At 51.4% G+C, this 25,485-nt stretch overlaps 2 protein-coding genes across 5 annotated transcripts in view; one reads left to right on the plus strand and one right to left on the minus strand.

Annotated features, from left to right (window-relative positions):
- Nucleotides 1–5,714, plus strand: part of Tctn1 (tectonic family member 1) — a 33,174-nt gene extending 27,460 nt beyond the window's left edge. The window contains exons 13-15 of one of the 3 annotated variants that reach the window (XM_017598330.3): nucleotides 2,582–2,701; nucleotides 3,382–3,544; nucleotides 4,328–5,714. In XM_017598330.3, coding sequence (XP_017453819.1) covers nucleotides 2,582–2,701; nucleotides 3,382–3,525 — 264 coding nt within the window. In that variant the 3' untranslated portion in view covers nucleotides 3,526–3,544; nucleotides 4,328–5,714. Of the gene's footprint in view, nucleotides 1–584; nucleotides 1,558–2,581; nucleotides 2,702–3,381 lie in introns of those variants that run through there. The other 2 variants (XR_010056385.1, NM_001401130.1) reach the window with 2 other exon arrangements.
- The window catches only part of Hvcn1 (hydrogen voltage-gated channel 1), a 29,467-nt gene continuing 7,173 nt past the window's right edge, over nucleotides 3,192–25,485 (minus strand). The window contains exons 4-8 of one of the 2 annotated variants that reach the window (XM_017598518.3): nucleotides 11,395–11,667; nucleotides 7,075–7,170; nucleotides 6,582–6,828; nucleotides 4,837–4,949; nucleotides 3,192–4,557 (exon numbers count right to left, since the gene is read on the minus strand). In XM_017598518.3, coding sequence (XP_017454007.1) covers nucleotides 4,486–4,557; nucleotides 4,837–4,949; nucleotides 6,582–6,828; nucleotides 7,075–7,170; nucleotides 11,395–11,667 — 801 coding nt within the window. In that variant the 3' untranslated portion in view covers nucleotides 3,192–4,485. Of the gene's footprint in view, nucleotides 4,558–4,785; nucleotides 4,950–6,581; nucleotides 6,829–7,074; nucleotides 7,171–11,394; nucleotides 11,668–25,485 lie in introns of those variants that run through there. The other variant, XM_063271892.1, reaches the window with a different exon arrangement.

Below are 25,485 nucleotides of genomic sequence, written 5' to 3' on the forward strand. Positions count from 1 at the left end.
GGGGGTTAGGGGTGTGATAATGCCCTGCAGGGACAAAGAACTGCCTCTGGATAGAAAGGAGACAGACAAGGCCCGTAGGCAAATAGAAATTTATAAGGGATGAAATGTTTTATTTTAACTGGGTGTGTTAATCAGGGCAGCCAAAGGGGGCTTTACTTTGATAGCTGGACCTTGGTAGTCAGCCTCAGGAGGAGGAGGAAGTGGCCAAATGTGGGCACAGGCCTTGGGGCCAGCTTTGGGGATGTGATCTAATGATTTAACAAGGCAAGGCCTGCCAGAGCCATGTTGGCCAGGCCCGGGCCTACCAGAGCCCTCCAGAAACAATGTCACTGACCACACAGGGTTATTTGTTTGGTGTTGGCGGACACAGTGGTCACTCCATAAACTGGGAGCACAAGTGACCACCATAGTCGAATATGGTTGGGAAATCAATGTTACATCTAAATCTGGAACTTTTTAGTGCTAACATGTTACTCATCATATGGTAGCTGTGGTCAAAACTGGGGCTCCCTGAAATATCTCTAGCCCTCCTGTGTGAGGTGGACATGAACCGTGAATTTCCTGTCCATCTTCAACTTTCTCAGTCCCCAGGACACCAGGCCCTCCAGAGTTTCCTGCAGTCCTCCAGGATGGTCAGCTCAGAGGGCAGTGATGCAGTAAGCCTTCCTCGGGCATTTGGGGACAGGAGGGACAGGAGATGTGGCCATGCCATGCCCTCTGTGCTGTAATGGCAGTCCACCCACACGGGAGTTCTTTCCATTCCAAAGTTCCCCAAAGAGTTTAATGGAAGCTGACATCCTACAAATAGCTTCCTGGTCACACGTGACTCTTCTGCCCACCTCCTTCTCTTGTCTTAACAGCAGAGTGTGGGCTGTCCCCAGCGGAGGTGTGCACTCCATTCTCCCCTAATTACCCAGCTATTTCTTGTCACAGCCGCTTCAGGCCTCTCAGTATCTGCTTTGTGTATTTACAAGGAGCAGCTCAGTGGGGAGAGTAACCTCACCAGACCTCCATTCCAAGAATCACTTAACCCCTGCTCAGCCTCAGTGAGCCTGGGGCATGGCTCCTAGCTTCCTGACACTGGGTAAAGACACCAGGCATTAGTGCCAGAGGAAGCAGGCCCACTGTACCTGCCACAGCTCCTCACCTAGCGACAGGATATTGGCAAGCCAGTTCAGTGACAAGGTTCCTAAAAGGCACTTGTAAGCTAAAGAATCCTGTGAATGCTTTTGGCAGTCTCCAGTTTAGCAGGTCTGCTAGCTTTCTAAGCCAGGACATAATTTAGAAAAATATACATGGAGATTGAAACATCCAGGCAAGTACTGTAGCTTAGGGGCCCTCTGCCCACTGCAGCTCCTGCAGTCCCAGTTCTCAGCAAGAGGAGGGTCCGGAGGCCCCGAGTCCATCTACCTCAGTGAGGATGCTGCACTGTTACTGTTGTTTGTTGATTGAGACAGGGTCTCTGTAGTCCTGGCTGTCCTGGAACTCGCTGTGTGGACCAGGCTGGCGTTGAACTCAAGTGTCTGCTGCCTCTGCCTCCGAGTGCTGGGAATAAAGGTGAGCACCATGACTGCTCTGCACTGTCACCTTTGGGAACATAGATACCATAGAGCAGGCTGGCTTCAATCCCAGAGATCTGCCTGCTTCTGCCTCCCCAGTACTGGAGGAAAGGCATGTGAAACTGAGCTGGGTTTTGTTTTTTGTTTTGTTTTGTTTTTGGTTTTTTTTGTTTTGTTTTGTTTTTGTTTTTTTTAAAGATTTAAAAAAAAAGTGTATGGGGGCTGGAGAGAAGGCTCAGTGGTTAGAGCACTGACTGCTCTTCTGGAGGTCCTGAGTTCAAATCCCAGCAACCACATGGTGGCTCCCAACCATTTGTAATGAGATCTGATGTCCTCTTCTGGTGTGTCTGGAGACAGCAACAGTGTACTCACATACATAAAATCTTTTATTAAAAAAAAGTGTATGAGTACACGTATATATATGCATGGGCATAGTTCCTGCAGAGGCTAGAGGAGTGTGTCGTGTCTCCGAGAACTGGAGTTACAGGTGGTTTTGAGCTGTCAGGTGGGTGTGGGGACTCAACCTAAGTAACCAGTGCTCAACTGCAGAGCCATCTCTCCACCCCAGGATGTATCTTCGTTGCTAGATGGTGAAATTAGATGACAGAATGCTGGTGTTTCCTGTTTTATTCTAACATGCGATACAAGCAAGTTCACCTTCCCACTGTTAAATTCTCTCTTCCCTGCTGACCCCTAGCCAGTGTCCAGAAACATCTCTGAGGTGGATGAGGACTGGTCGAGGCCCTAAAGGTCCCACCACTGGGTAGTGGAACTTCACATTTGCACAGTGACTCTGGCTTTTGGGACTAGGAGGGGCTGGTGAAACGGCATTTGTAGCACTAGATGCTTTAGTAACTCCAGCTCTGTGAAGTCGCTTGTACCTGAACTTGTGTGGCCCGTTTACCCTAGTGTTCTGAACATTCTGTAATTGGGAGACATTTTCTAATTAAAACATTCAGCTGCAGAGTTGGTCTGACTTGTGGTTGTGGGATATTCTGGTTTAATCTAGTTTTCTTTTGCAGGGCTCTTGCCAGCTTCCTGTGGCTTTGGGTATAGAAGTAAAATGGACTAAGTATGGGTCCCTGCTGAACCCCCAGGCCAGGATAGTAAATGTCACTGCCCAGCTCATCTCAATTCCAGAGGTAGGCCTGCTGGCAACGGTCTCCATGGGCTGGGGTATGGCCCAATCTTTTTTCCCTCCAAGACAGGGTTTCTCTGTGTATCCCTGATGTCCCGGAACTCTTTTTGTAGACCAGGCTGGCTTTGAACTCAGAGATCCATCAGCCTCTGCTGAGATTAAAGGTGTGAGCCACCAGACAGAACAGCTCTAGGCCCGTTCTTAACCCAGGACAACCTTCAGCCTCACACAGAAAGAAATGTGAAGGAAGACAGAGGGCCCAGGGACAGCAGGGTGACGGGGAATGCTTATTACTCGGGAGGCGAGATGGCCATCACTCTCTGGATTTCAGTCTCTTTACAGTGGGGTCTTGGGATTGAGATGGCTGTGCTCACGTCACAGCTCCTACGTGAGGGAGGGCAAGGTAGGCAGATGATGCTGTGCCCTCTCACACTGACCCCGAGCCTCAGGCTCCTGACTTAATTTCGAGTCTTGAAACAATTCCATGATCATTCTTTAACTTGTACTCAAAAAGGCTGACAGTTTTATTTGCAGTCACAATTCTTGTGAACACAGAACTGTGGTTGCTGCTGCTGGACCAGCATAGTTGATAGCATAGTGCTCCTCACCCGCCGTGCGGCTCCTCAGGCTGGCCGTGAGGGCGGGTGAGGAAGATGATGACAGTGCTGACTCTTTTCCTTACAGCCCCTCCCAGGGCCTGAGAGGACCATGGTCATTTCCACTGCAGTGACATTTGTGGATGTGTCAGCCCCTGCAGAGGCAGGCTTCCGAGCCCCACCCACCATCAATGCCAGGCTGCCCTTCAGCTTCTTCTTCCCATTTGTATGATGAGGTGGCCCCCACACGGGTGAGTACCCATCATGAGGGCTTCCCTTTGGCAGCAGTGGGCACCTGGGCCCCAAGCTCAGGAGGACAGGAACCTCGCTGCCACTTCCCTTAAAGCAGCCCTCTGCCCTGTCCACTGCCTTCTCCCTCTCAGAAGCTTTGCTCTGCTGGGCATTGGGTCAGATGGTCCAGCACACACAGGTCAAAGGCGGAGTCACCTCTGGGAGACAGGAGGGAGCAAGCCTGATGCAGCAGTGCGTGGGACGCCTCCTCGGTGCATCATTCCTGGTCTAGTGGGAGCTGACTTTAGAACGCCCGTCAGCATCTGAAGTACAGACCTGCAAGAGGCTGTGTAAAACCATGTGCCCCAAGGGAGTTGTACCCCAAGAGCATGCTAATTGCAGGGCAGTCTTGGGGCCCTGCCGTGAGCTGGCTGGATAACTGGTGGGCTGGTGTGGGCTGCCACTGAGGAGAATGTGGTAGGCGAGCCCTGGGGAAGGAGAGCCTATTATACATTAATTGTACAGTAACTGAAAGATGCTGGTGGGTGCAGAGCCAGTTCGAAGCTGACGGTACAGCCGGATGCTGCAGTGGGGCTGGGTACCATGATGGCTCCCCAGGGACTGCAGCAGGAGAAGCTGTGGACCGTCTAGTAAAGAAAGGGTTTGCAGGATGGGCTGGCACAGGGCACAGGCTCCAGCCCCATCCCAGATGTGTGTCAAGTTGGTTTGCAAGTCCAGCTTTCTCCATTTCCAAGCAACAGAGTCCAGCTTGAGAAAAGGTTGTTATGATTCCTTTGCTGCAGGCGTAGGGCATGGACACGGAGGAGACAGCTGTGGCCATGAAGATTTGTCCCCAGCATCCAGGAGTGCAAGCCAAGGCAGAGATGGGTGGGGACTGGACCTCAAACCACACAGTTGCTCTCTGGACACAGCCCAGCTCTGGATGGAGCTTCTGGAAGGCTTAGTTCACGTTCACGTCCTCAAGAAGTCCGTTCTGTCTCAACAGCTTGCTCAGTCGCTCAATTTCTTGTTCCTATTGTAAAAGCAAACGCACACAGGGTGATGACCTTCTGAGCTACATTTCCCCCAGGCCCAGGGCTGCAGATAGCTAGAAGCTACAGTCTGTGGCATTCTGGCTGCTGAAGGAAACCCCTTTCAGGAAGGGCCCTGGGCAGTGATAGCAGGAGCAAGATGCCCAGAGGAGGGACTGGACCTGGCTCTTGAAGCCCATACTGAAGCTGAAAAGACCAAGAAGAGGGAGCTACATGTCAGCATGGGCTGGAGGGGACCGCAGTGGAACCACTTGTCTCACCTTCTCGGAGCAGCTGAATTCCAGATGCTGGATCTTGGTGGCCAGTTGGAGGTTTATCTGCTTTAACCGTAAGATCTGCCGTTCAGAGCGTGTCTTCACTGAGATGATGATACCTAGAAGGGAGAGGAGGGTTTTGGTGATGCAACAACTTCATTGTAAACGTGTGAGAGAGGGGTAGGGGGATGGGGTGCATGTGCACCACAGAGTCTGTGGACGTCAAAGGACAAGACCTGGGAAGTCTGTCTTTCCTGTCACCATGTGTGTCCTATGGCTAAACTCAGGTCACCAAGCCTAGTGGCAAGAGTCAGCCCCACAACTTGTGCTGACTCACACATAGAGTTGGGCATGTAGACAACTGTCACTGGGCAGCCTCGGTGAGAAAGACAAGGCGGTTATTTCTGAGCTCAGAGTAAGCAGCTAGGCAGTATTTCCCTATGGCCTGCATGGGTGCTGAGTCTCTACAAGCTAGCTGTGTTCCCGTTCCCCAAGGACATTTGTCCCTAGCAGTAAGAGAAAGCTGCTTGTCTTCCCTGGTCAGAGTCCATCCAGAGTGTGGAGATAAAAGGCAGGAGTTAAGGCAGGGACTCCCTGCCGTAGGCCAGCCCTGACTGGCTGACACCTGGCCTGCTGGCTTGGGGAAGCCTTGCACGGCTCCAGAGACCCAGCTCCTGCCCCACTAGCAGTGCTGCCCCTCATGCAGACCCAGAGAGGCCCAGGCGTGCACCCGAGTTACCTGACCCAGCTGCAGTGGGAGGCTTCCACCCATCTCAGCCAAGGCACCCCTGTCAGGGAGCCTACTCTGTGGCTGCACTATGTGATAAATGTAATAAATCTTTATGTCTGCCTTTTGATAAATTCATTAAAACCTTTTTTTTTAACTAGCTTGTCACCTCTGTCTCCACCTGACACAAAGGAAATGTTCCTAGTTTGCTTTTCTCTTCTCTCCAGAGCTAAACTTGCTTAGCTGTGGCCCTGCCATCCCACAGCCCCAGCGGCCCACTTCACCTTCGGGCCCTGACACACTGAGTGGGCTGTGGTGCATGAGGTACCAGCCCCTCAGAGGACACCCCCACCCCAAACAGGGCCCCACTGCCACCTTCTCAGCCCAGGCTTCCCAAGCCTGCCTCGGGGACAGCTCTAGGTGAATGCTGTGTCCCAGACAGGACTGAACTGCTCCAACTGCCAGCTAGCCACAGACCCGCAGAACCCCTGCTCCTAGACACAGGCACAGGGGCAGCGCTTGTGCCTGGACTTGGGCAGAGCAGGACTTCCTGGGTGTCCTCTCTAGAGACAGAAGCCAAGCGATGATGACGAGTGTCTACAGCAGGAGGGTCATTCGGGGGCCTCTGGGAGCCCCGGGGCCTGGGCTGTGTAGGCTGATGTTCCCCGTGTGGGGACCCTGGGGTAGGGTAGTCAGCACAGAGAGCTGCTTAGCCACTGTGTGTCTCCTAGAGGATGCCCTCCGGTGCTGCCCTGGGCACAAGTCCCACGCTTCCTGACTACCTTCTGGTAACCAGGAAAGCATGGGCAGAGGGTGAAATGGCTTTCAAGCAACCACAGTCGGCAGCTAAAGGTAACTCTCATCACTAAATATCACCGTCATACATTTCTCCCAAAACCCACGAGGTAGCAGCCATGACACAGACCAGGAATGAGATCCTGGGTATCTGGTGACTATTGCCACTGCCACCTCAGTACCCCACCCTGCCCCCACCCCGTGTAGCCTGCGAGCACAGGAGACTCACCGTTGATGATCCGGGCCACCCTCCAGAGCCGAAGCAGAATCAGCAGACCAAGAGCTTCAAAATGGTGGTTTTTAAACAGGAGGATGAGGTCAAGGACAAAGGACACCACCACCACAATGGCATCCAGGATCTCAAACTTGTGGTGGAAGAACTCCAAGCGGAAGACAAAGACTTTAAGGGAGATCTCCAGCACGAAGAAGGCCAGGATGGCTAAACTCAGATAGTGGAATACCTTCGTGGAATACTTCTGTGGAATACAGAGCAGGGAGCAGAGTCACGGCGCCGAGGCCAGGGTCACCATCGCAGGCAACATCTCCACCCTTTAGAGAGAATGGCTGGGCCTGGCTATCATCCCAGCACTTGGGAAGCTGAGGCAGGAGGATCAAAAATACTTGAATACTTCCCTGGGCTTCAGAGTAAAACTGCCTCAACTCAAAAGTAAAGATGGCCTGGGACAGCAGCTCGGTCACGTGTGTCCCCGCCTTGTCCCTACCTTGACCGAAAGATCCGGCTCAATGATCCTCAAATCCAGAAGGAGCTCAGCCAGCACCAGGAGGGCGTCCAGGACCACCAGGCAGATGATGATGACCTAGAGGAGCAGCAAGAGGCTATGAGGGCAGGACAGGCCTGGCCCCCCTTCATTCTCAGGAACGCCGGAAGTGCCCTATGGGGAGCTTGGGGAACCCCTCCCTTAGGGTCCCACAGTCTCTCCCACTCCCTGCCCCTTGGTCACCCAGTCTGTTTCTCCAGTACCAGCTCTTAAAGGAAATGCCACTCTTAAAAGGCAAATAGAGGGGGTTGGGCATTTAGCTCAGTGGTAGAGCACTTGCCTAGGAAGCGCAAGGCCCTGGGTTCGGTCCCCAGCTCCGGGGAAAAAAAAAAAAAAGGCAAATAGAGTTTAACTTTCCTTCTCTACTTCTGTGGTTCACTGTTGCTGGGGTAGACGCAGAACAGATACTCCAGATACTCAATAAGTTGTCCGACACACCCCAGCCTTGGGACTCTGAGTTCCAGAAGGGACACCCCCTCCCTGGAAAGGCTGCCTGTCCTTAGGGAGTAGGGTGGCAGTGTTCTCACCCTGTGTGCTAAGCAATCTCATCCTAGCGTGGTCAGCTAGGGCTGCATGGTCAGGGGCAATGGGGAGAAGGCAGGGCTTCCAGGAGAATGGAAGGATGGGGGTGGGGTTGTGACCTGATGGAATGGAGGAAGGGCAGGTGACAGACTGGGGTGGAAGCCTGGGCACTAATGGCAGAGGGCAGAGGGGGTTTTAGGTTTTTTTCTTTATGTGTGTTCCCATGTTGTGTTATGTGGGGAAGCCAAAGGGCATCCTCAGGAGCTCTGCCCTAGGAGGGGAGCCCCCCTACCTTGCCTTTTTTTTTCCTTGTTGAGACAGGATCTCACTATGTAGCCTTGGCTGACCTGGAGCTTCCCACATAGACCAGGCTGGCCTCGAATTCACAAAAATCAGACTGCCTCTGTCTCCCAATTGCTAGGGTTCCAAATGTGACACACATAGCCTGAGCTTACGTTTGGAGGCAGAGTCTCTCATGGGTGTGGGCTCACTAGACTGGCCAGCCAGCAAGCCTGAGGAGCCTGACCTTCCTCAGGGCTATCACAGCAGCTTCTTCTGTCTTTTACAGCCTGGGTCCTGCGTCCTCTTACTTGTAGAACAAGCACTTTCCTGACAGAGCCATTTTCCCAGCCTGGATTTTGGTTTGGTTTTTAATTCTTGGTTATTTTAGAGCCAGAAGAATCAGAAAATTCACATGCTCTAAAGCCAAGGCAAAGCCACACTGATGCGTGGATGTGTCGTGAGTGTGCTACCACGGAGTACAGACATGATCCCCAGGAACGATGCAGCCTGGGGTTCTCCTGACACAGGATGGGCAGTAACAAGAAGACTTGGAGCTGGCTAGTGGGAGCTACACAGTGTTCTATGCACTGCACACCACAGAAATTGGTACTTTCCAAAGATTAATCTTACATCAGGCCTCTGGTACCTGAAGTTAGAAGAGAGAGAGAGAGAGACCATGAAAAGACACTTGGCCTCTATGAACTGATGCCCCTTCGTCTGGCTGCCTTGTGTGGCTAGGAAGGTCGCATCCCTTTGTTAACCCACATCCTGCCCTGTGGGGTGTCAACTGCAGGGTTCACACTGTGCCCGACAATGGGCTTGCGACGCCAGGTGAGCTGAGGGCTCAAGCTCTGGCTGCCCCTTGTTCAAGATGGAAGAAAGTTCCAGACCCACCTCAGACCTGCCTCCCCTGCAGGCTGGCTCACCCATGTCATGCCTTTATTATGCCATCGTACATGACAAGTGACAGCACACTATCACTATGTCCTGCAGATCCTACCAGCAGACACAGCAAGAGTCCTGAACCCCTGCCCCCTCCTCCCATCCCACCGGGCTTCCATCGAAGATCTGTAACCAATCTGGTCACAGCCTGTCCACAATCTTGCTGCTTTCTCCACAGGAACCTTGCCACCCTCTCCACCCTTAACCAACTCAGGCCTCTGCCTGAAACATGCCCTTCCACCCACCAGACCTACTATGTATGCTCAGCCTTGTGTGTCACATGACAGTCACCGACTACCAGACTCCCAATTTCTGCCTGCAGGGGACATCTTGCTGGCTAAGTAAGCATTTGTCACCCCTGCCAGCCAGCTTGCTGCCATCCACAGTAGGTGCTATACTGTCCTCTCAGACAATAAATATCTTGATGAGAGTCAGACCCAAGCCCAGTAGTCAGAGGGGTAGAGATGAGTGCCTTTCAGAGACAGGGACATGGGGGGACGGCCGGGGCTCCCTGTACAGCTGGAAGGAAGCTGCCTCCCTCCACATGCTCAGAAATTGCAGGTTTGGGATTTCAACCCCAACAACATAATACCACGTTTCTTGCCACAGCCGCAAAGGGCTGGCGAGATGCAAGGGATGCTGGGTTGTTGGCTTTAAGTGGGAGAAAAGACAAACATTTTTTCCCTCCCTGAGAACAGGGTCTGTGGTGAGACTGAGGCTGTCTCTTCCTGCTTTCAGTAGGGATTTGGACTCAATGCCCAGAGTGGCACCCCCAAAGCACCCTCCTGCCCTGTGGTACTGGACTGGACAGGGGCTGTATCTATCCCTGTGCATTCTTTGGTCTGTTGTATACTCCTGGAGGCAGCCCTGCTTCTAGACACTTGTGTGCCACCTCTGCGCAGAGACAGAAGCTTTCATGGGGCTAGAGAGCTAGCTCAGAGGTTAAGATGCTCACTGCTGGGCTGGAGCGATGGCTCAGTGGTTAAGAGCGCTGACTGCTCTTCCAGAGGTCCTGAGTTCAATTCCCAGCAACCACATGGTGGCTCACAACCATCTATAATGAGATCTGATGTGCTAGGGCTTCTGGTGAGTCTGAAGACAGGGACAGTGTACTCATATATATTAAATAATCTTTAAAAAAAAATGCTCACTGCTCTTTTCAGTTCCTAGAACCCCCATCAGGTGACTTACAACCACTCTAGCTCCAGGGGATCAGACACCCCTGACCTCCCTCTGAGGGCTCCAGCATACGAATGATGCATGCACACACATACAAATGAAAAATCTTTTTGAGAAAAATTGCCCTTTGCAATGTTGGAACAGATGGCTTCCAGAGTTCAGCTCAACTGTTTCTCTCTGAAACCAGGAAGTCCCCTCCCTCTCCCTGTGACAGCATCTGCACAGAGGTGGTGACCGTGAGAGCCAGCTGGTGTGTGTGTGTGTGTGTGTGTGTGTGTGTGTGTGTCTGTCTGTCTGTCTGTCTGTCTGTCTGTATACATGTAAAAATCAGAGATCCACGTTCGTGTCTACAGTTCCTCTCTCCATTTAATTCTTCGAGACAATCTCTAATGGAACCTGGGTCTCCCCAACTGGCCAGTGAGCCCCAAGGAGCCACCTCTGTCCCCCTCCCAGTGCTGGGATTCCTGGCAAGTACTGCAACACCCAACATTTTCCCTGGGTGCTGGGGAACCGAACTCAGGACCTCATGCTTGCATAACAAGCACTGTACCCACCTTAACCTAAGCTTCCCCAGACCCACGTGTTCTTGGGTCCAAGAGCCAGGCATGGTGATGAGCTTACAGAACAGGGGGATCCTCATGCCCTCATCCAGGAGCAGGCACTCTGGAATGAATGCTCTCCTAGTGTACTTTGAGCATATACACAGGCCAATTCCTTACAATGAAAATAACTAGAGTAAAGTAACCATTCACAGATTGCCATAAAGATCTGCGGCAGTGGGTACAGTCACAAGGCTGTGCAGCCGCCACCACTGTCTACTTCTAGTCTATTTCCACCACCCCAAAAGGAAATTCCCTTCTTTCTCAAGCAGCCACCCCCTCTCTCTTTTCCTCTCTCCCACAGCCTCCCATCTGTCTACCCAGCTGGCTATGGTGGACGGTTAGCTATCTGGCGTCCCACGCAACTGGGACCTTCCCTATGTGGTCTGTCACTCAGGTCATGTTTTCAAAGTCACACCATATGTATGCATGTCCTTTGTCATGCCCAGGTCACACCCTCTGGAGGGACAGAGACAGGCCACAGAATGGCCCCTCCCCCCACTGCTAATACAGGTCAGACCACAGAGCATAGACCGTCCAAGGTGCTCAGAAAGCACCTGTGGGATGCAGAGGCAGCAGCGGGCAGATGGGGCTCCCACCTTAGTGACCTGGTGACCTCCCTCTCTTTTTTTTTTTTTCTTTTTCTCGGAGCTGGGGACCGAACCCAGGGCCTTGCGCTTCCTAGGCAAGCGCTCTACCACTGAGCTAAATCCCCAACCCCACGACCTCCCTCTCTTACCTGAAACCTGTGGGAACTGAAGAGTTTCCTTAGCCGGCTCCTGAAGTCCAGGGATGGCCTGGGTGTGGAGGCAGAGCCAGCCTCAGCGTCTGGGCCCACAGCACTGCCCTCGCCCTCCGCAGACGTGGGGGCGGGCTCCTCCTCATCCTCCTCGTTCTCCCACTTCTTGTAGTTGACATTCCAGGTGTGGTAGTCGTCCCCCACCACTGTGAAGTGCTTCAAGAACCTGCTCATCCTCTTGGTGGGAGCCACCTTGGTTCTGCGAGTGACGGCCTGGAGGGGCGGGACAGAGCAAGCACTTGAGGTTCCCCAATGCCGATGCCCTGTGATGGGGAGTAGGGCCCAAAGCAGGCCTCAGGGTGCTCAGAGCAGCCTAGCCCAGGTCAAAAAGGTGGGGTTTTTAGGGACACTTATTTTTGGAACTTAGAATCGCAGTTTACAAGGGGCAACAGGAAACCCCAATCCGGCCAGACATGTCCTTGCGGTCTGGCTGGCAGTCATCAACGGTACTACAGCCCGGACTCAGCATAAGGCCCACGTGTAAGTACCAGAAGAGCTGTGCACTCTCAGAGAAATGAAGGGCTAGTGAGAGCAGAGGAGGAAGTCTCCAAAAGTAAAAGTAGAGTTTCACAGAGAACTCAAAGAAGTCGCCCCTACGCTCCCCAGACTGCCTGGATGCACAGGCAGGAAAGGGGTTCTCCCCAAGTATATCCAGCAAGGTGCCACACACCTGTCACCCCAGCAACCAGCATTTAAGGGGGTGAAGAGTTCAAGGCCAGCCTAGGCTACATAGTATCTCAAAAAAAAAAAAAAAAAAAGAGAAAGAAAAAAAACCATCATGGGCTATCCCACTGTGTACTCAGCCTGCCTGTTTGTTTTTTGTTTGTTTTGTTTTTTTTTTTCCTTTTTCTTTTTTTCAGAGCTGGGGACAGAACCCAGGGCCTTGTGCTTGCTAGGCAAGTGCTCTACCACTGAGCTAAATCCCCAACCCCTCAGCCTGCCTGTTTTAATCTGCCTTAAAAGCAACAATGTAGCAACTAACCTTCCTTGCCCTGGATTTCCCGTGGAATCAGCTTTTACAACCTAAGCCAACACATGGCTGTAGTCTTAAGGACTCTTCCACGCCCCTGACCTACAACAACGCATGTGTGTCCTTGGCAGAAAGAAACCTTCTATAATGAGATCCATTCATGGACACTGGTTGGTAAACAGTGGGGTCAGTTGGAGCCAGTAACTTAATCTTTATCTGGAGAAGATGTAAAGTGTCCCATCCCTTCCCTGGATGATGTTTTCTGTCACTGGTCAATTGAAGACAGAAGTCCTTTGTGGGGGACAGACAGGGCCACCCAGTAGACACACGTGGTCACACAACAGACAATACACAAGTTACACACAGTCACACTCAGGGACAGACAAATGCATAAGACAGTCTCCTCCAAGCAGGCACGGGTTCCCACAGAACAGAAGATGGAGGAAACGCGTAATGGAGAATTCAAATCCAAGGGAAAGTGCTTTTATTAATTCCCCCCCCCCCCGGTGCTTTTATTCCTTTCCTTAATGTTTTGTTGGTGACTCAGTGTTCGTCACTAAAGTGTATAATCTATAATCCACGTAGGTGATTCTGAAAGTTCTGCCTTTAACCTCTGTTCCTACCATGACCGGCTCCCACATCTCTAGACCCAACATGGCTCCCAGCTGTCTCCACCTAGACAATTCCTATAACCCAGGAGGTGGAGAGAACCTTCTCTTGTCCTTGGATCACCACAGGGACAGTACACGCGCACACACACACACACACACACACACACACAGATAAGTAAATACATGTAATTTAAATGTGTTTTAAAGCTCTGTATGAAAGAATATGTAGGGGTTGGGGATTTAGCTCAGTGGTAGAGCACTTGACTAGCAAGCGCAAGGCCCTGGGTTCGGTCCTCAGCTCTGGACAAAAAAAAAAAAGAAAAGAAAAAAGAAAAAAGAAAGAATATGTAGAAGTACAGGGACATGCTTAGAAACTATGTGTGGAGCTGGAGAGATGGCTCAGCGGTTAAGAGCACCGACCACTGCTCTTCCAGAGGTCCTGAGTTCAATTCCCAGCAACCACATGGTGGCTCACAACCATCTGTAATGGGATCCGCTGCCCTCTTCTGGTGTATCTGAAGACAACTACAGTGTACTTATATATAATAAATGAATAAATAAATCTTTAAAAAAAAAAGAAACTATGTGTGGAAAATGTGTCAGGAATGCACAGAGGCAGGAGCATGACACAGGAAGTAAGAGATTCTGCCTCCTGGCCAGTAACTGGGGCTGCCTTTCCTTCCTCCATGCTCAGGAAACGAAATAAAACACACACTGTGTTCCTGATAAAGGAACTGATCCCACAGTTTCCCCAACTTTCTGCCTGGAGGAACTTTCTAGATGAGGAAATGAAGACTGGTGCTCAGGGAGTCTGCAGCTCCCTCCCTTCCTCAGGGATCTCAGGGCAGGGGAACTGAGACACAAAAATGCACTTTCACTGGACCCTAAATGTCACAGATAGGGGCAGATGATGCAATGTAACTCAGGAAACAAAACAAAACAAGCAAACACCTCCCCTGAGACAGTGTCATTTACAGAGAAAACTTGTTTCTAGTTATGGTCTGGCTCAACCCTAGCAGACATTTAATCCCAAGAGCTTTCTGTAAACAGAATTGAATAACGTCAACCACAGGCCAAGAGGTGGAGAAGTGAACAGAAGGAAGAAGGGACAGTTTTAGCAGGACAGGTATTCAGAGATGTGTTACAGAGAAAACAAGCCAGATAAAATGAAGACAGAATGAACCAGAGAATGAGAAGGAGTCAGAAGATTAGAACAGACTGCCAGAGTTAGTTTGAGACCAAGCAGATTAATTCAATCAGAAGCCGAGAGAAGCCAGACTGAATCAGTCAGCTAGGAGAGGACTTTGAGCCAGCCAGCCAGAGTTCAGAAAGGACCAGGAAGGGTGAGCTTATTCAGCAGTAAGTCTCAGAAACTGAAAACATTCTAGGCCTAGATAAGATTGAACAGAGGCTCGAAGCTTCCAGGACCAGGGCTCGGCCAGCAGACAGAGGCAACAATTACAACAGGTGAATAAAAACTATTTTAACAGTGAGAGGCAGAAAAGCTGCAGAGACAACTGGAGGCTGGTTGAGGACAGCCAGAGAAGTCTTCACAACCTCCAGGCTTCAGAGGGAACTCCAGAAAAAAAACCAACAGACTGACTTCATCCCACAGACTCATCCTAAGGAACACACCTTGAAAAGATCAGCCAGGGGGCCACGAGTTGGCTCAGTGGTAACGGCACTTACTCTAAGCCTGATGTCCTGAGTTCAATCCCCATGACCCACATGACAGAAGGTGAGACACCCATAGGGTGTCCTCTGACTTCCCATGTGTGCTGTGGTGTGTGTGTGTGTGTGTGTGTGTGTGTGTGTGTGTGTGTGTCCCTCCATATATGAATAAGTAAATGTAAAAAGGAAAAACTCATGGTTCCATTAAAGGAAGAAATCAGCTGATCCCTAACTAAATGAAATGACCCCTATTGAACAAAAGTCAATTCCCCATCCGGAAAGACAACAGCATGTGCTGAGCAAAACAGGTGCCATATTGTCCAGCATGTGACAGACACCGATCAACAAAAAGATGCAGGAAAACGTAGCCCACACCTACTCTGAACTCAAAGTGGACACACATGATAAAACTGGCCACCAGATCAGCTGTAACATATATATCCAAAGACAGCATGGCAGCAGGGACTAGGAATACAGGCGCTTGGGAAGCTGGGGCAGAAGGATTGAAAAATTAAGGAGAGGAGTAGCCCACGCCTTTAATCCCAGCTCTTGGGAGGCAGAGGTAGGTGGATCTCTGAATCTGATACCAGCTTGGTCTACAGAGCGAGTTCCAGGACAGCCAGGGATATACAGAGAAATCCTGTCTCAAAAACAAAAACAAACAAAAGGCCCAGGAGGGGGGGAGGGAGGAGGAGGAAGAGGAAAAGGAAAAGAGGGAAGAGAGAGATGGGAGAGGGAGAGAGAGAGAGAGAGAATTTGAGGCCAGCCTGGGCTACACGGTGAGACACTGAAGTGTGTGTGTGTGTGTGTGTGTGTGTGTGTGTGTGTGTGTGTGTGTAGGTAGAAAAAAGTCACTGGCTTAAGAGCCAATAGTGATTGCTTATAATATGGTACTTGGAAGCTAGAAGCACAAAGATCAGGAGTTCAAGGCCAGCCTTGACTACATAGCAAGTTCTAAGCTAGCCTGAGCTATACAAGACCCTGCCAAAAACCAACAAAGACAAAAAGCAATAAAGATATAGGAAGGAACCATCGGTTCCTGAGAGACAGAGCAACTGAAAACACCAGTGGGAGGTTTGGGGAGACTTGTTCTCCACACAAGCATCAGGACCTGAGTGTAGATGCCCAGAACCTTCCTAAAGCCACACACAGCAGCACTGTATCATCCCAGCATTCCTGCAGCAAGGGGAGAGAGCAACGAGACAACCCCTGGAAGCTTGTGAGCCAGCTACCCTGGTGTGCCCACTGGGGAGCAACCAGAGACCCTGTCTCAGGAAGTAAGTGGAGGAGTGACTTCTGACCCTCAAGTGCACAGTGGAGTAAGATACACTCTCATTGACACAGACGCATGTGCACATGCACACACACACACACACACACACACACACACACACACACACACACACACACACAGAGTTAGATACAAAGTTACCAGTTGGCTGGAAGGAAAGGAACAAGTTGGCTGGAAGGAAAGGAACAAGCCGGGAGCCTCAGGAACGCTAAGAGTCCAACACAGGGGCAGCTGCAGTACCAAGCAATGACAGGGAGATTTTAAAAAAATGATGTTCAAAAAAAACGGCTGAGGTTGGCAAGATGACTTGGTGAGTAAAATGCTCGCCTGAGGTTGGCAAGATGACTTGGTGAGTAAAATGCTCGCCGTCAAGTCTGATGATCCGAATTTGATCTCTGGGATTGAGGTGGCCAGGAGGGAAGAAACTCCCGGAAGGCCTCTACATGCATGCACCCCCAGGCACATACACCAACATAAATAAATAAGGTACGTTTTAAAATGATTGGGAAAAAAATAGTCACGTTTGGTAGAATAGACAGGTAGACTGTAACATGATGAACTCTAAGCAGGAGGACCATGTGAGAGAACAGGCGAAGCCATGTAGCACAGTGGTTAGCGTGGCTGCCTAGCACTTTCTAGGCCCTGGGTTCCATCCACTGCAGTACGAGGAATAAATAACGTGTGTACTTGGGAGCAGACTGGGGGAGGGATGTGTCTTACCCCCCCCCCCCCCGGTCCACTGCCCTGACCTGGGTGGCTTTTTGTTTCCGAGTTCCAAATTTGGTCAAGAAACACCTCCCCATAGACGCGACATTTTCTAAGTGCCAGGGAAGTCCTGTAGACACAGCTGAGGTGAGGCTGAAGTGGAGGGTGGAGGCTGGGGCTATGCAGACATCTAAACCCCTGGGCTGCCGCCATAGCCCACCGCCCATATTCTCTGGATACCTCAGGGGCCACAGAATTCAGATTTCTTCAAAAGCTGAGAGGCCCAAAGATAGCGTAAAACAGCGCATGGCCTCCTAGTAGCAGCTCCACCGAGAGCCCCAACCACAGAGGCCAGCCGTCCCTCTCTCAGCCAGTGTTCTAGCCTAAACTCTTGTCAACCGCGGCCATGAAGGCTACACGGCCTCCTACTGTGCCCTGACTTTTCCATTCTCTACCTGGGCTCAAGCAGGTCTCACCTTGACTCTGTCACTGCCCTCCTCACCCCTGCAATTGCTCCTTTGTGCTCTCCAAGTCCAGGCAAACATCCAAGGACCTTCACGCGGTGGGCAGGGCCCTGGGAGGCCCAGCCCCTCTGCTTCCGGGCAGCCCGCCCCCTCACCTCTGCCCCTGGAGCCAGCCCCACACCACCCACTCAAGGCCCTTCAGCCTGGCCGCTCCTAGCCGCCCTCTGACTTGGGTTCTTTCTAACCCCACGCATGAAGACTCAACTGCCATGTCACTTCGTCAGAGTGCTCCTTCCTGGACCCTGAACCAGCAGAGCCAGATTCCTCTCCCAGTTCCACAGCCTGGCCCTTTCCTCCTTTAGTCTTCCTCAGAGCCCTCCTCACATTACCTAACGGTTTATTACTCCTCAGTACGTAAACACCACAAGTCAGGGACTGTGTACCCTGATTCCCCCTCCTCCCAGACCAGCCATGAATTCCCCCAGGAAACACTTCACCCTGCAGGCTGAAGCCACTGAGGCCGGAGGGCTCTCTACCAAAACCACATAGTACGCGGGAGAGGCCAAGTTTTCTCTCTGAAACTCTGTGACCAGTCAAGAAGTGACTCAAGTAACTGGGATGGAAAGACTTGTGGTACCCGGCAGAGCAGAAAAGGATTCTGGTTTTAAGTCAAGACTGTCATGCCGGAAGCAGGAAAGTTCCAGAAAAAGATTGACCACAAGAAAAAAAAAAGCCATGTACCTTAATTTCTCCATCACCCCCGCCTCTCATTGCCCTAGAAAGACGGGGTTCAGGGGAGCATGCTGAGACCTGCCCAGGTCAGGACCCTGTGGAGCTTAGTGGCAACTCTGTGTCACCAATGTGGAAAGTCATACCCTCCTTCTCCACCGGGTTGCCTGCAGTTGCAGATTCTGTCACTTGGGCCTATGTCTGTGCTACTGTCTCCTGCATGCTTTACACTGGAGGGACTAGCACAGACGCCCTGGGTAAAGTGCTTGCTATGCAAGAGTAGGTACAAGAGTTCGAGACCCAGCACCCACATAAAACCTGGTTAAGAATAAAGACTGCTTCTTGCAAAGGGCCCAGGTTCAGTTCCAGACCCTGAGACCAGGCAGCTCACAATTGCTGGTAGCTCTAGCCTCAGGGGATCCAATACTCTCTCTTTCACACCTGCGCTCACGGGCACGCACCCACATACACAGACACAATTGTAAAAGGAAAACAGCTGAACGTGGTGTCATGAGTTTATCATCCTTTTTTTTTTTTTTTTTTTTTTTTGGAGCTGGGGACCGAACCCAGGGCCTTGCGCTGCCTAGGCAAGCGCTCTACCGCTGAGCTAAATCCCCAACCCCTGAGTTTATCATCCTAAAGGGTCAGTTCCAGGCCAGTGAGAGGCTCTCGTTCAAAAATAAAGTAAGCAGGGGCAGGAGAGTTGGCTCAGTGGTTAAGAGCACCTGTTGTTCTTACAAAGGACCTGGGTTCATTTCCCAGCGCCCACATGGAGGTTTGGCACCTTAGCACCAGGCGTGCGTGTGGCACACAGTTATACACGCAGGCCAAGCACTCATACACACAAAACAAACACATGGTCGATGGCTCCTGAGGAGCAGCACGCAGCATCAACGTTAACCTGGCCTCTACCTGTACCTGTGTAAGCGCTCATGCATGCAAGCATGCGCGCGCACACACACACACACACACACACACACACACACACACACACACACACACACACACACACACACACACACACACACACACACACCATTCTACTGACTGCTGCTGACCCTATATTGTACGACAGGTTCCCACCTCTCGCCTCCCCCTGCTCAGTCTCCATCCAGGCCATCCCAGAGCTTAGCAAGCTGAAGCCTTCCCACTTCCGGTGGTCCCCACTTCCGGCAGTCCCCGCTTCCGGTGGTCTCGGCTGCCCAATGTTCCGGGCTGCTTTGTTCCAGTATACAGCCCAGTCTGAATTGCCTCCATCTCAGTAGTGTGCCGTGACCCTAACTCAGCTCACTGTACCACCAAATGTGCTTCTCCCAGGCTCGGCATCATTGCCACTGCACCCCGAGAACTGATGATCCCGCTGGATCCCCTCCCACTATCCCTGCTCTGTACTTCACCTAACAACTACCTGCTCAGATGCCCTTTCTTTGGCCGTTGCCTCTGGCCTGGACCTATTCCACCCCCTTGTCGGTGCCAGCTAGGCCAGGTTCTGTCTTTCCCTCTGTCCCACCGACACTCTTAGAGAAGAATTGTGGCCTAACTCTCTGGGTCTCCTCTTTGTCCTCCCTGCCTTTGCCTGCTCCAGGATCGCCTGTGTTTCGAAAGCACATGTCACTGGCTGAAGTCTGGGACCAATCTTATCATCCAGGTCTTGGACCTAGATGTCCCTTCCCCAGCTGTCCCTGCCATCATTAGCAGCCATCACACAGTATCAATTCACTGTACTCCTGTACACCGAGCTCCATAAATATTTAACAAGTAAATTAACCACATAATAGAATCAGGGAGCACACACGCTACCTTCCCTCCCATAGTGGGCCAGCCCAGCATTGAGGGTCTTGGTGCAGGGGGAAGATGGCAGAGTCAGGCTCAGCCCCAGGGCTGTGTGACTCAGAATACAGGGTCAAGAGAACCCAGGTAGCTGGTGCACAGAGATTGCCTGCCTAGAGCATTAACAGGTCACACCGTGGGGTCCTGCTGGAGCAATAGGAATTAGCTATTTTGTCAGGTGGGTTTCTGCTAACAATGTCACTGAGATATTGAGATGGAATCACTAGTTGCCACTGTCCTAAGGAGTAGAAGAGAGACACAGACCAGGTCACACAGAGACAGAGGCAGGTACCTGATACTGTGACAAGCCAAAACCACCCCCAGCCACTCCCTTTTGCTGGGGCACACAGACACACCACTTGCTCTCATAGAATCCTGAGGAGTACCCTGCACAAAAGGAACATTTTCTGCATTCCATAGAAGGGGAAACTGAAGCCAGGGGAGGCAAGGACACTGCCCTGCAGTCATTTGTCACAAATCAGTGGTGAGAGATGGGTGTTGCAAAGGGGACACTGCTCCAGGCCCCCAGAGAGGGATGCTCTGAAAGAGGTACCATGATGTTTCCTTAGCTGCTTTTTAAATTTTATTTTTTAGTTATTACATTGGTGATTTGACTGCATGTAGATATGTATGTATGTATGTATGTATGTATGTATGTATGTATGTGTGAGGGTGTAGGATCCCCTGGACAGGAGTTACAAACAATTGTGAGTTGCTGTGTGGGTGCTGGGAATTGAACCCAGGTACTATGGAAAAGCAGCCAGTGCTCTTAATCTCCAAGCCATTTCTTTAGCCCCCAGCCTGTTTCTTTTTCCCTCACAATCTCATTTTGCTGCCCAGGTTGGCCCTAGCTTCTGAACTCAAGCAGTCTCCTGTCTCAACCCCTCCCTGATTCTTGGGACCAGGTATACATCACCATGCCCATCATCTGTTTTTTCTTTTCTTTTCTTTTCTTTTCTTTTCTTTTCTTTTTTTTTTTTTTCCGGAGCTGGGGACCGAACCGAGGGCCTTGTGCTTGTTGGCAAGTGCTTTACCACTGAACTAAATCCCCAACCCCATCTAACTGTTTTTTTAAACATTTATTTATTATGTATAAGTACACTGTTGCTGTCTTCAGACACACCAGAAGAGGGCATCAGATTCCATTACAGATGGTTGTGAGCCACCATGTGGTTGCTGGAAATTGAACTCAGGACCTCTGGAAGAGCAGTCAGTGCTCTTAACCACTGAGCCATCTCTCCAGATCCCGCCTATCTTCTAAAAACTGTTAGAGGGGTTGGGGATTTAGCTCAGTGGTAGAGCACTTGCCTAGCCAAGCACAAGGCCCTCAGTTCAGTCCCCAGCTCCGAAAAAAAGAAAAAAGAAAAAAAAACTGTTAGAAAGCTTTGCTTTTCTCACATCGAAGCTATGGATAAAGGCTCTTGCTACTAAGCCTGACAACCTAAGGGTGATGAACAGAACAAAGTTGCCCTCTAACCACCGTGGTCACACCCACACATGCGTGTACACACACACACACACACACACACACACACACATATGTTTATGTCTATGTGTGTGTGCAGTGCGTGCAGAGTCCAGAAGGAGGCGTCAGACCACTTAGAGCTGCAGTTTTCGGTGGATATGAGCCTTCCAACATGGTCCTGGGAATAGAACTCAGGTCTTGTGCAAGAGTGGCGGGTGCTCTTAACCACTGAGCCGGGTCTCCTGGCCCCGCTTTAATTTTTTTACGTGAGAATTTGCTCATGTGGAGTGGCTACAACAGAGACCATAAGTTCACTGCGTGAGCTCTAGCCAGCCAGGTTTGTTCTGTGGCTTGTGGCCAACAAGGAGAAAATGTGGCAGGAAAGCTCCCACACCTTTGTCTATGTAGCCCAGGATAACCCCAAATTCAAAATCCTCCTGCCTCTGCCTCCTGGGTGCTGTGATCACAACAGTGTATCTCCATATCCAGCTAAGAAAACTGTTTTTTTGTTTTTTTGTTTTTTTTTTTTTGTTCTTTTTTTCGGAGCTGGGGACCGAACCCAGGGCCTTGCGCTTCCTAGGTAAGCGCTCTATCACTGAGCTAAATCCCCAGCCCCAGAAAACTGTTTTTTTAACTGAACCGGAATGAAGGTACTGTAAGGAGTAAAATCAAGATTTATAGGTACCGCTTTCCCTCTGTAGCAGATGGGGAAACTGAGGCCCTGCCTGAGCATGTTGGTGAGTTAGCTTTGTCTTGTGTCCTCCAGTCCACACTCAGGCAGGCAAGCTGGCCTCAGAGCATGGCCTTTAACCCAATCCTATGCCCCAGAGTCAATGCACGTGTGCAACTGATGACCTTTGACCTTTGACCTTCCACCTGTGTCTCCCGACATCTGTCCTGACCCAGATACTACCCCTCACTTGGAGGTTGACCCTGCTCACAGCTCCCTGCTGCCATCTTGCATCCGAGTGTGTGTGTGTGTGTGTGTGTGTGTGTGTGTGTGTGTGTGCACATGTGTGCATACTTAGGTTCTCATGCGTGCTTAGCATGCATTACCGAGTGAGCCATCCCCCAGGCCCATACCCATGCATTCAATCTTGCACGCGTGTGAGTGCACATTCACATGTGCCTGCACACATGGAGACCCAGGGTTGATGTCAGGACTCATCCTTGATAGCTTTTCCACCTTAATCCCTGAGGCAGGCTCTCTCAATCAATCCCAGAGCTCCTGATTGACTAGTCCCACTCCTGAGCCAGCTTGCTCTGGAGATCCCCGTCTCTGCCTTCCGAGACTGGGATTGCACCCCACACATCCAGCCCAGCATTTGTATTGCTTTCTGGGGATTCAAACTCAGGTCTTCTCACTTACAAAGCAAGTGCTTTCCCTGCTAAGCCATCTCTCCAGCCCCAACTGCAGCCAGAGGACCCTACTGGAAACAGCCTGTCTCAACCTGTACAGAATAGAAAGAGGGCTCTCTTCAAACAGCCTGCCTGGCCTGTTTCCCAGCATCTTAGGACTTGCGCTCTTTAAGGGATGCTGTAGCGTGCTATCCCGCCCTCCCTATCCCTTATGCTTGGGGTGGGGCGCTTTGTAAAGGCCCCGGGGGAGTCCTCAAGGAACCACCCTCCTCATAAACCCTCTGGGTAGAACCGTGAAGCTTGTGCATACCTGGAATTACGGCACTCAGGAGGCTGAGGCAGGGGGATTGAAAAAGGCAAGAGCCAGTCTCATAACCATAAAACCCTTCTGGGTGTGGTCTGGTCTCTAACTGGCTTCTCCAGTCCCAAACACCTTGGGGCCTGTCACGGTTCATTGCTGGAGGAAACAGTAAGTCCTGTGTGACCCTTGGGAGGGGAGTCTTGCATGTAGCCAGCTTCCTGTGGTCTCAGCCCAATGCCTTCCCCCTTGGCTGGCTTAACCTGGGGTACATGTCTGCTTGTTTTGCAGCCTTGCCAACAAGGTGCTGACCGTGGGGATAGTGTGAGGGGCCTTTGTGACCGTCTTTGGTTTCCCACTACTCTAAATGGTAAAGAGCAAGCCCCGCCCCCTACCCCCCCCCACAAGGCTCACCTCACCCCCCTACCCCGCTTCTTCCTGCTGCAACTGTACCCACACATCTGGTCTCACCTACCTCTCCCTGCTTGGCCATTCTGCCTGCGTTCCAGGCCTCAAGGCCTTTGCCCAGGCGGTTTCCTCTAGCATGGATTGTGTCACCTCTCATGTTGCCATATAGTTTTTCTCTCCTCTCTTAGGTTCCTCCCAAGTGTCTCAGATCAGGGGTGCTGGACACCCTACTCCCATTATACACGCATACACCTCTTCAGTTGCCCACACCCCTGACTGAACACCCCAGGGTGCGGGCGACCCAGGTTCCTGCTCACACTGTACCTTCCACACCTGTCCAGGACCTCGGGCTCCACACTCAGGGACAGGGCAATGCAATGAGACACACAAACACTGTCACCTGCCCAGGGAGAGGTGGGGCTCGGTGAGCCCACCACCCCTACCCCAGCACTGGCTCGGTGTTCTGAGGAATACCTATTTATAAAATCAGGGAAGTCTGTAAATAGACGTTGAAGTCTTTCCTTCACTAGGGTGGGGAGGAAGTTTGAGGTTTGCAAAAACAACCTCTGTGCCAGCTGACTGGCTCAGGTGGGGTGGGGGGGATGAGTGACCAGGTCTACCCAGAGCAAAGCTCCTCAGTCACCTCACCTGGAGGGTCCGGAGCCCCCTGCTCAGAGGCTATACAGGCGATGGCTTTCACAAGAATGAGAGATGAGGGTGCATCCTCTCCCATCCTAGACCATCCACTCCCTCAGGAGTGCTATACACAGTCTCCCGAAACAACGCCAACATCCCTGCTCCATGGGTCCAAACTGGCCTCACCAATGCTAAAACCAGGAACAGAGAGGCCTAGAGACTTGCCAGAAGTCACACAGCTATGGAGAAACAGAACCCAACTGCAATCCAGGCTGCCCAGTGGAGAATCCCTTGCTTCCGACATAACCCACTGAGAACGAGGCCCAGGGCTCCTGAAGCCCGGGCTGGTGGAGGCCTGAAACAGGTTCTCCAGACAGAGGAAATGTCGTGCCTCACCCCTGCACACTCTGACACATTACCCCAGATAGGATCCTTCCTACTGTCTCCTTCTCCGTTCCGTTTCTAAAGGACCAATGGCAGCCTTGTCTAAAGAGGCATGGGGAAGTACCCTGCTCCTTTCCCAACAGGACAAAGCTAGTGATGTTCAGGGACAGGGAGTCAGACACAAAGTCTGTGACACCAGTCACACCACCTGATGCCACAAGCCGGGCTGCTTCACAAAACCAGAGGAACAGTGAGCTAACCCTCTAGGGAGCTGTCACCCAAAGACCGACGTGGGGGGTGATGCTTCAGCCACAGAGTCCACTGAGGAAAGACTTCAGGCCCCTCTGCTCCCTTCTGGAAAGTGCCAAGGAACCTTAAGGGGATATGTGAAGAGAAAGACTGTCATCCAGTCTGTCTCCAACTACCTGTGAGAAACTTCAACACACCGGACAGAGCAAAGGTGACCCGTGGCAACCATGTATGTTGCCCTGAAGACTCCTTGACCATGAATGTCAAGGACAAGCGAGCTGTTCATTGAGGGTGGGCATAGGTGTGACCTTGAGCCTCCTGTAGTAGCTTCTGCTCAAATCCCTCAACCTGAAGAGAGCACCTCGCTTTTTCTTTTTTTAATTTTTCTTTTTTTCGGAGCTGGGGACCGAACCCAGGGCCTTGCGCTTGCTAGGCAAGCACTCTACCGCTGAGCTAAATCCCCAACCCCACCTCACTTTTTTAATAAGCAAGCCATCATAGACACTTAAGTGCTTCTCCCTCAAGAAGCTGAAACCTGTGTCTGTCCTCCCATCTGTCTGTCTGTCTGTCTAAATAATAAACTACTTTTGTTTCAGTCTGCCTCATCCTGAAACTCTTCTCATGTCACACAGTCAAGGCCCCGAGTGGAGCATTCCAACAAGGAAGGGGAGCTGTGTCCCCCTCAACACCACTGACAGTTTCACAGAGAGGCCAGCTGTGTGTTGGAATGACTGAACCTGAAGGTGGGGGGCCTTACGCACACCAGACAAACCTCCACAGCTGAGCCATACCCACGGTCACCTGGCACAGGACAGTCACAGACTCAAGAGCTCCTGAGTTCACCAGAAGAGTATCCACTCAGTTCAATGCTTCCAGAGGAAGTGAGCCGATGTGGTGCCCCACCCCCCACCTTACACACCTGGCTTCCAAGCCCTGCAGATGGGCCAGGCGTGTGCCACTT

This window comes from Rattus norvegicus, chromosome 12 (assembly GCF_036323735.1).
Source record: "Rattus norvegicus strain BN/NHsdMcwi chromosome 12, GRCr8, whole genome shotgun sequence".
Lineage (NCBI taxonomy): Eukaryota > Metazoa > Chordata > Mammalia > Rodentia > Muridae > Rattus > Rattus norvegicus.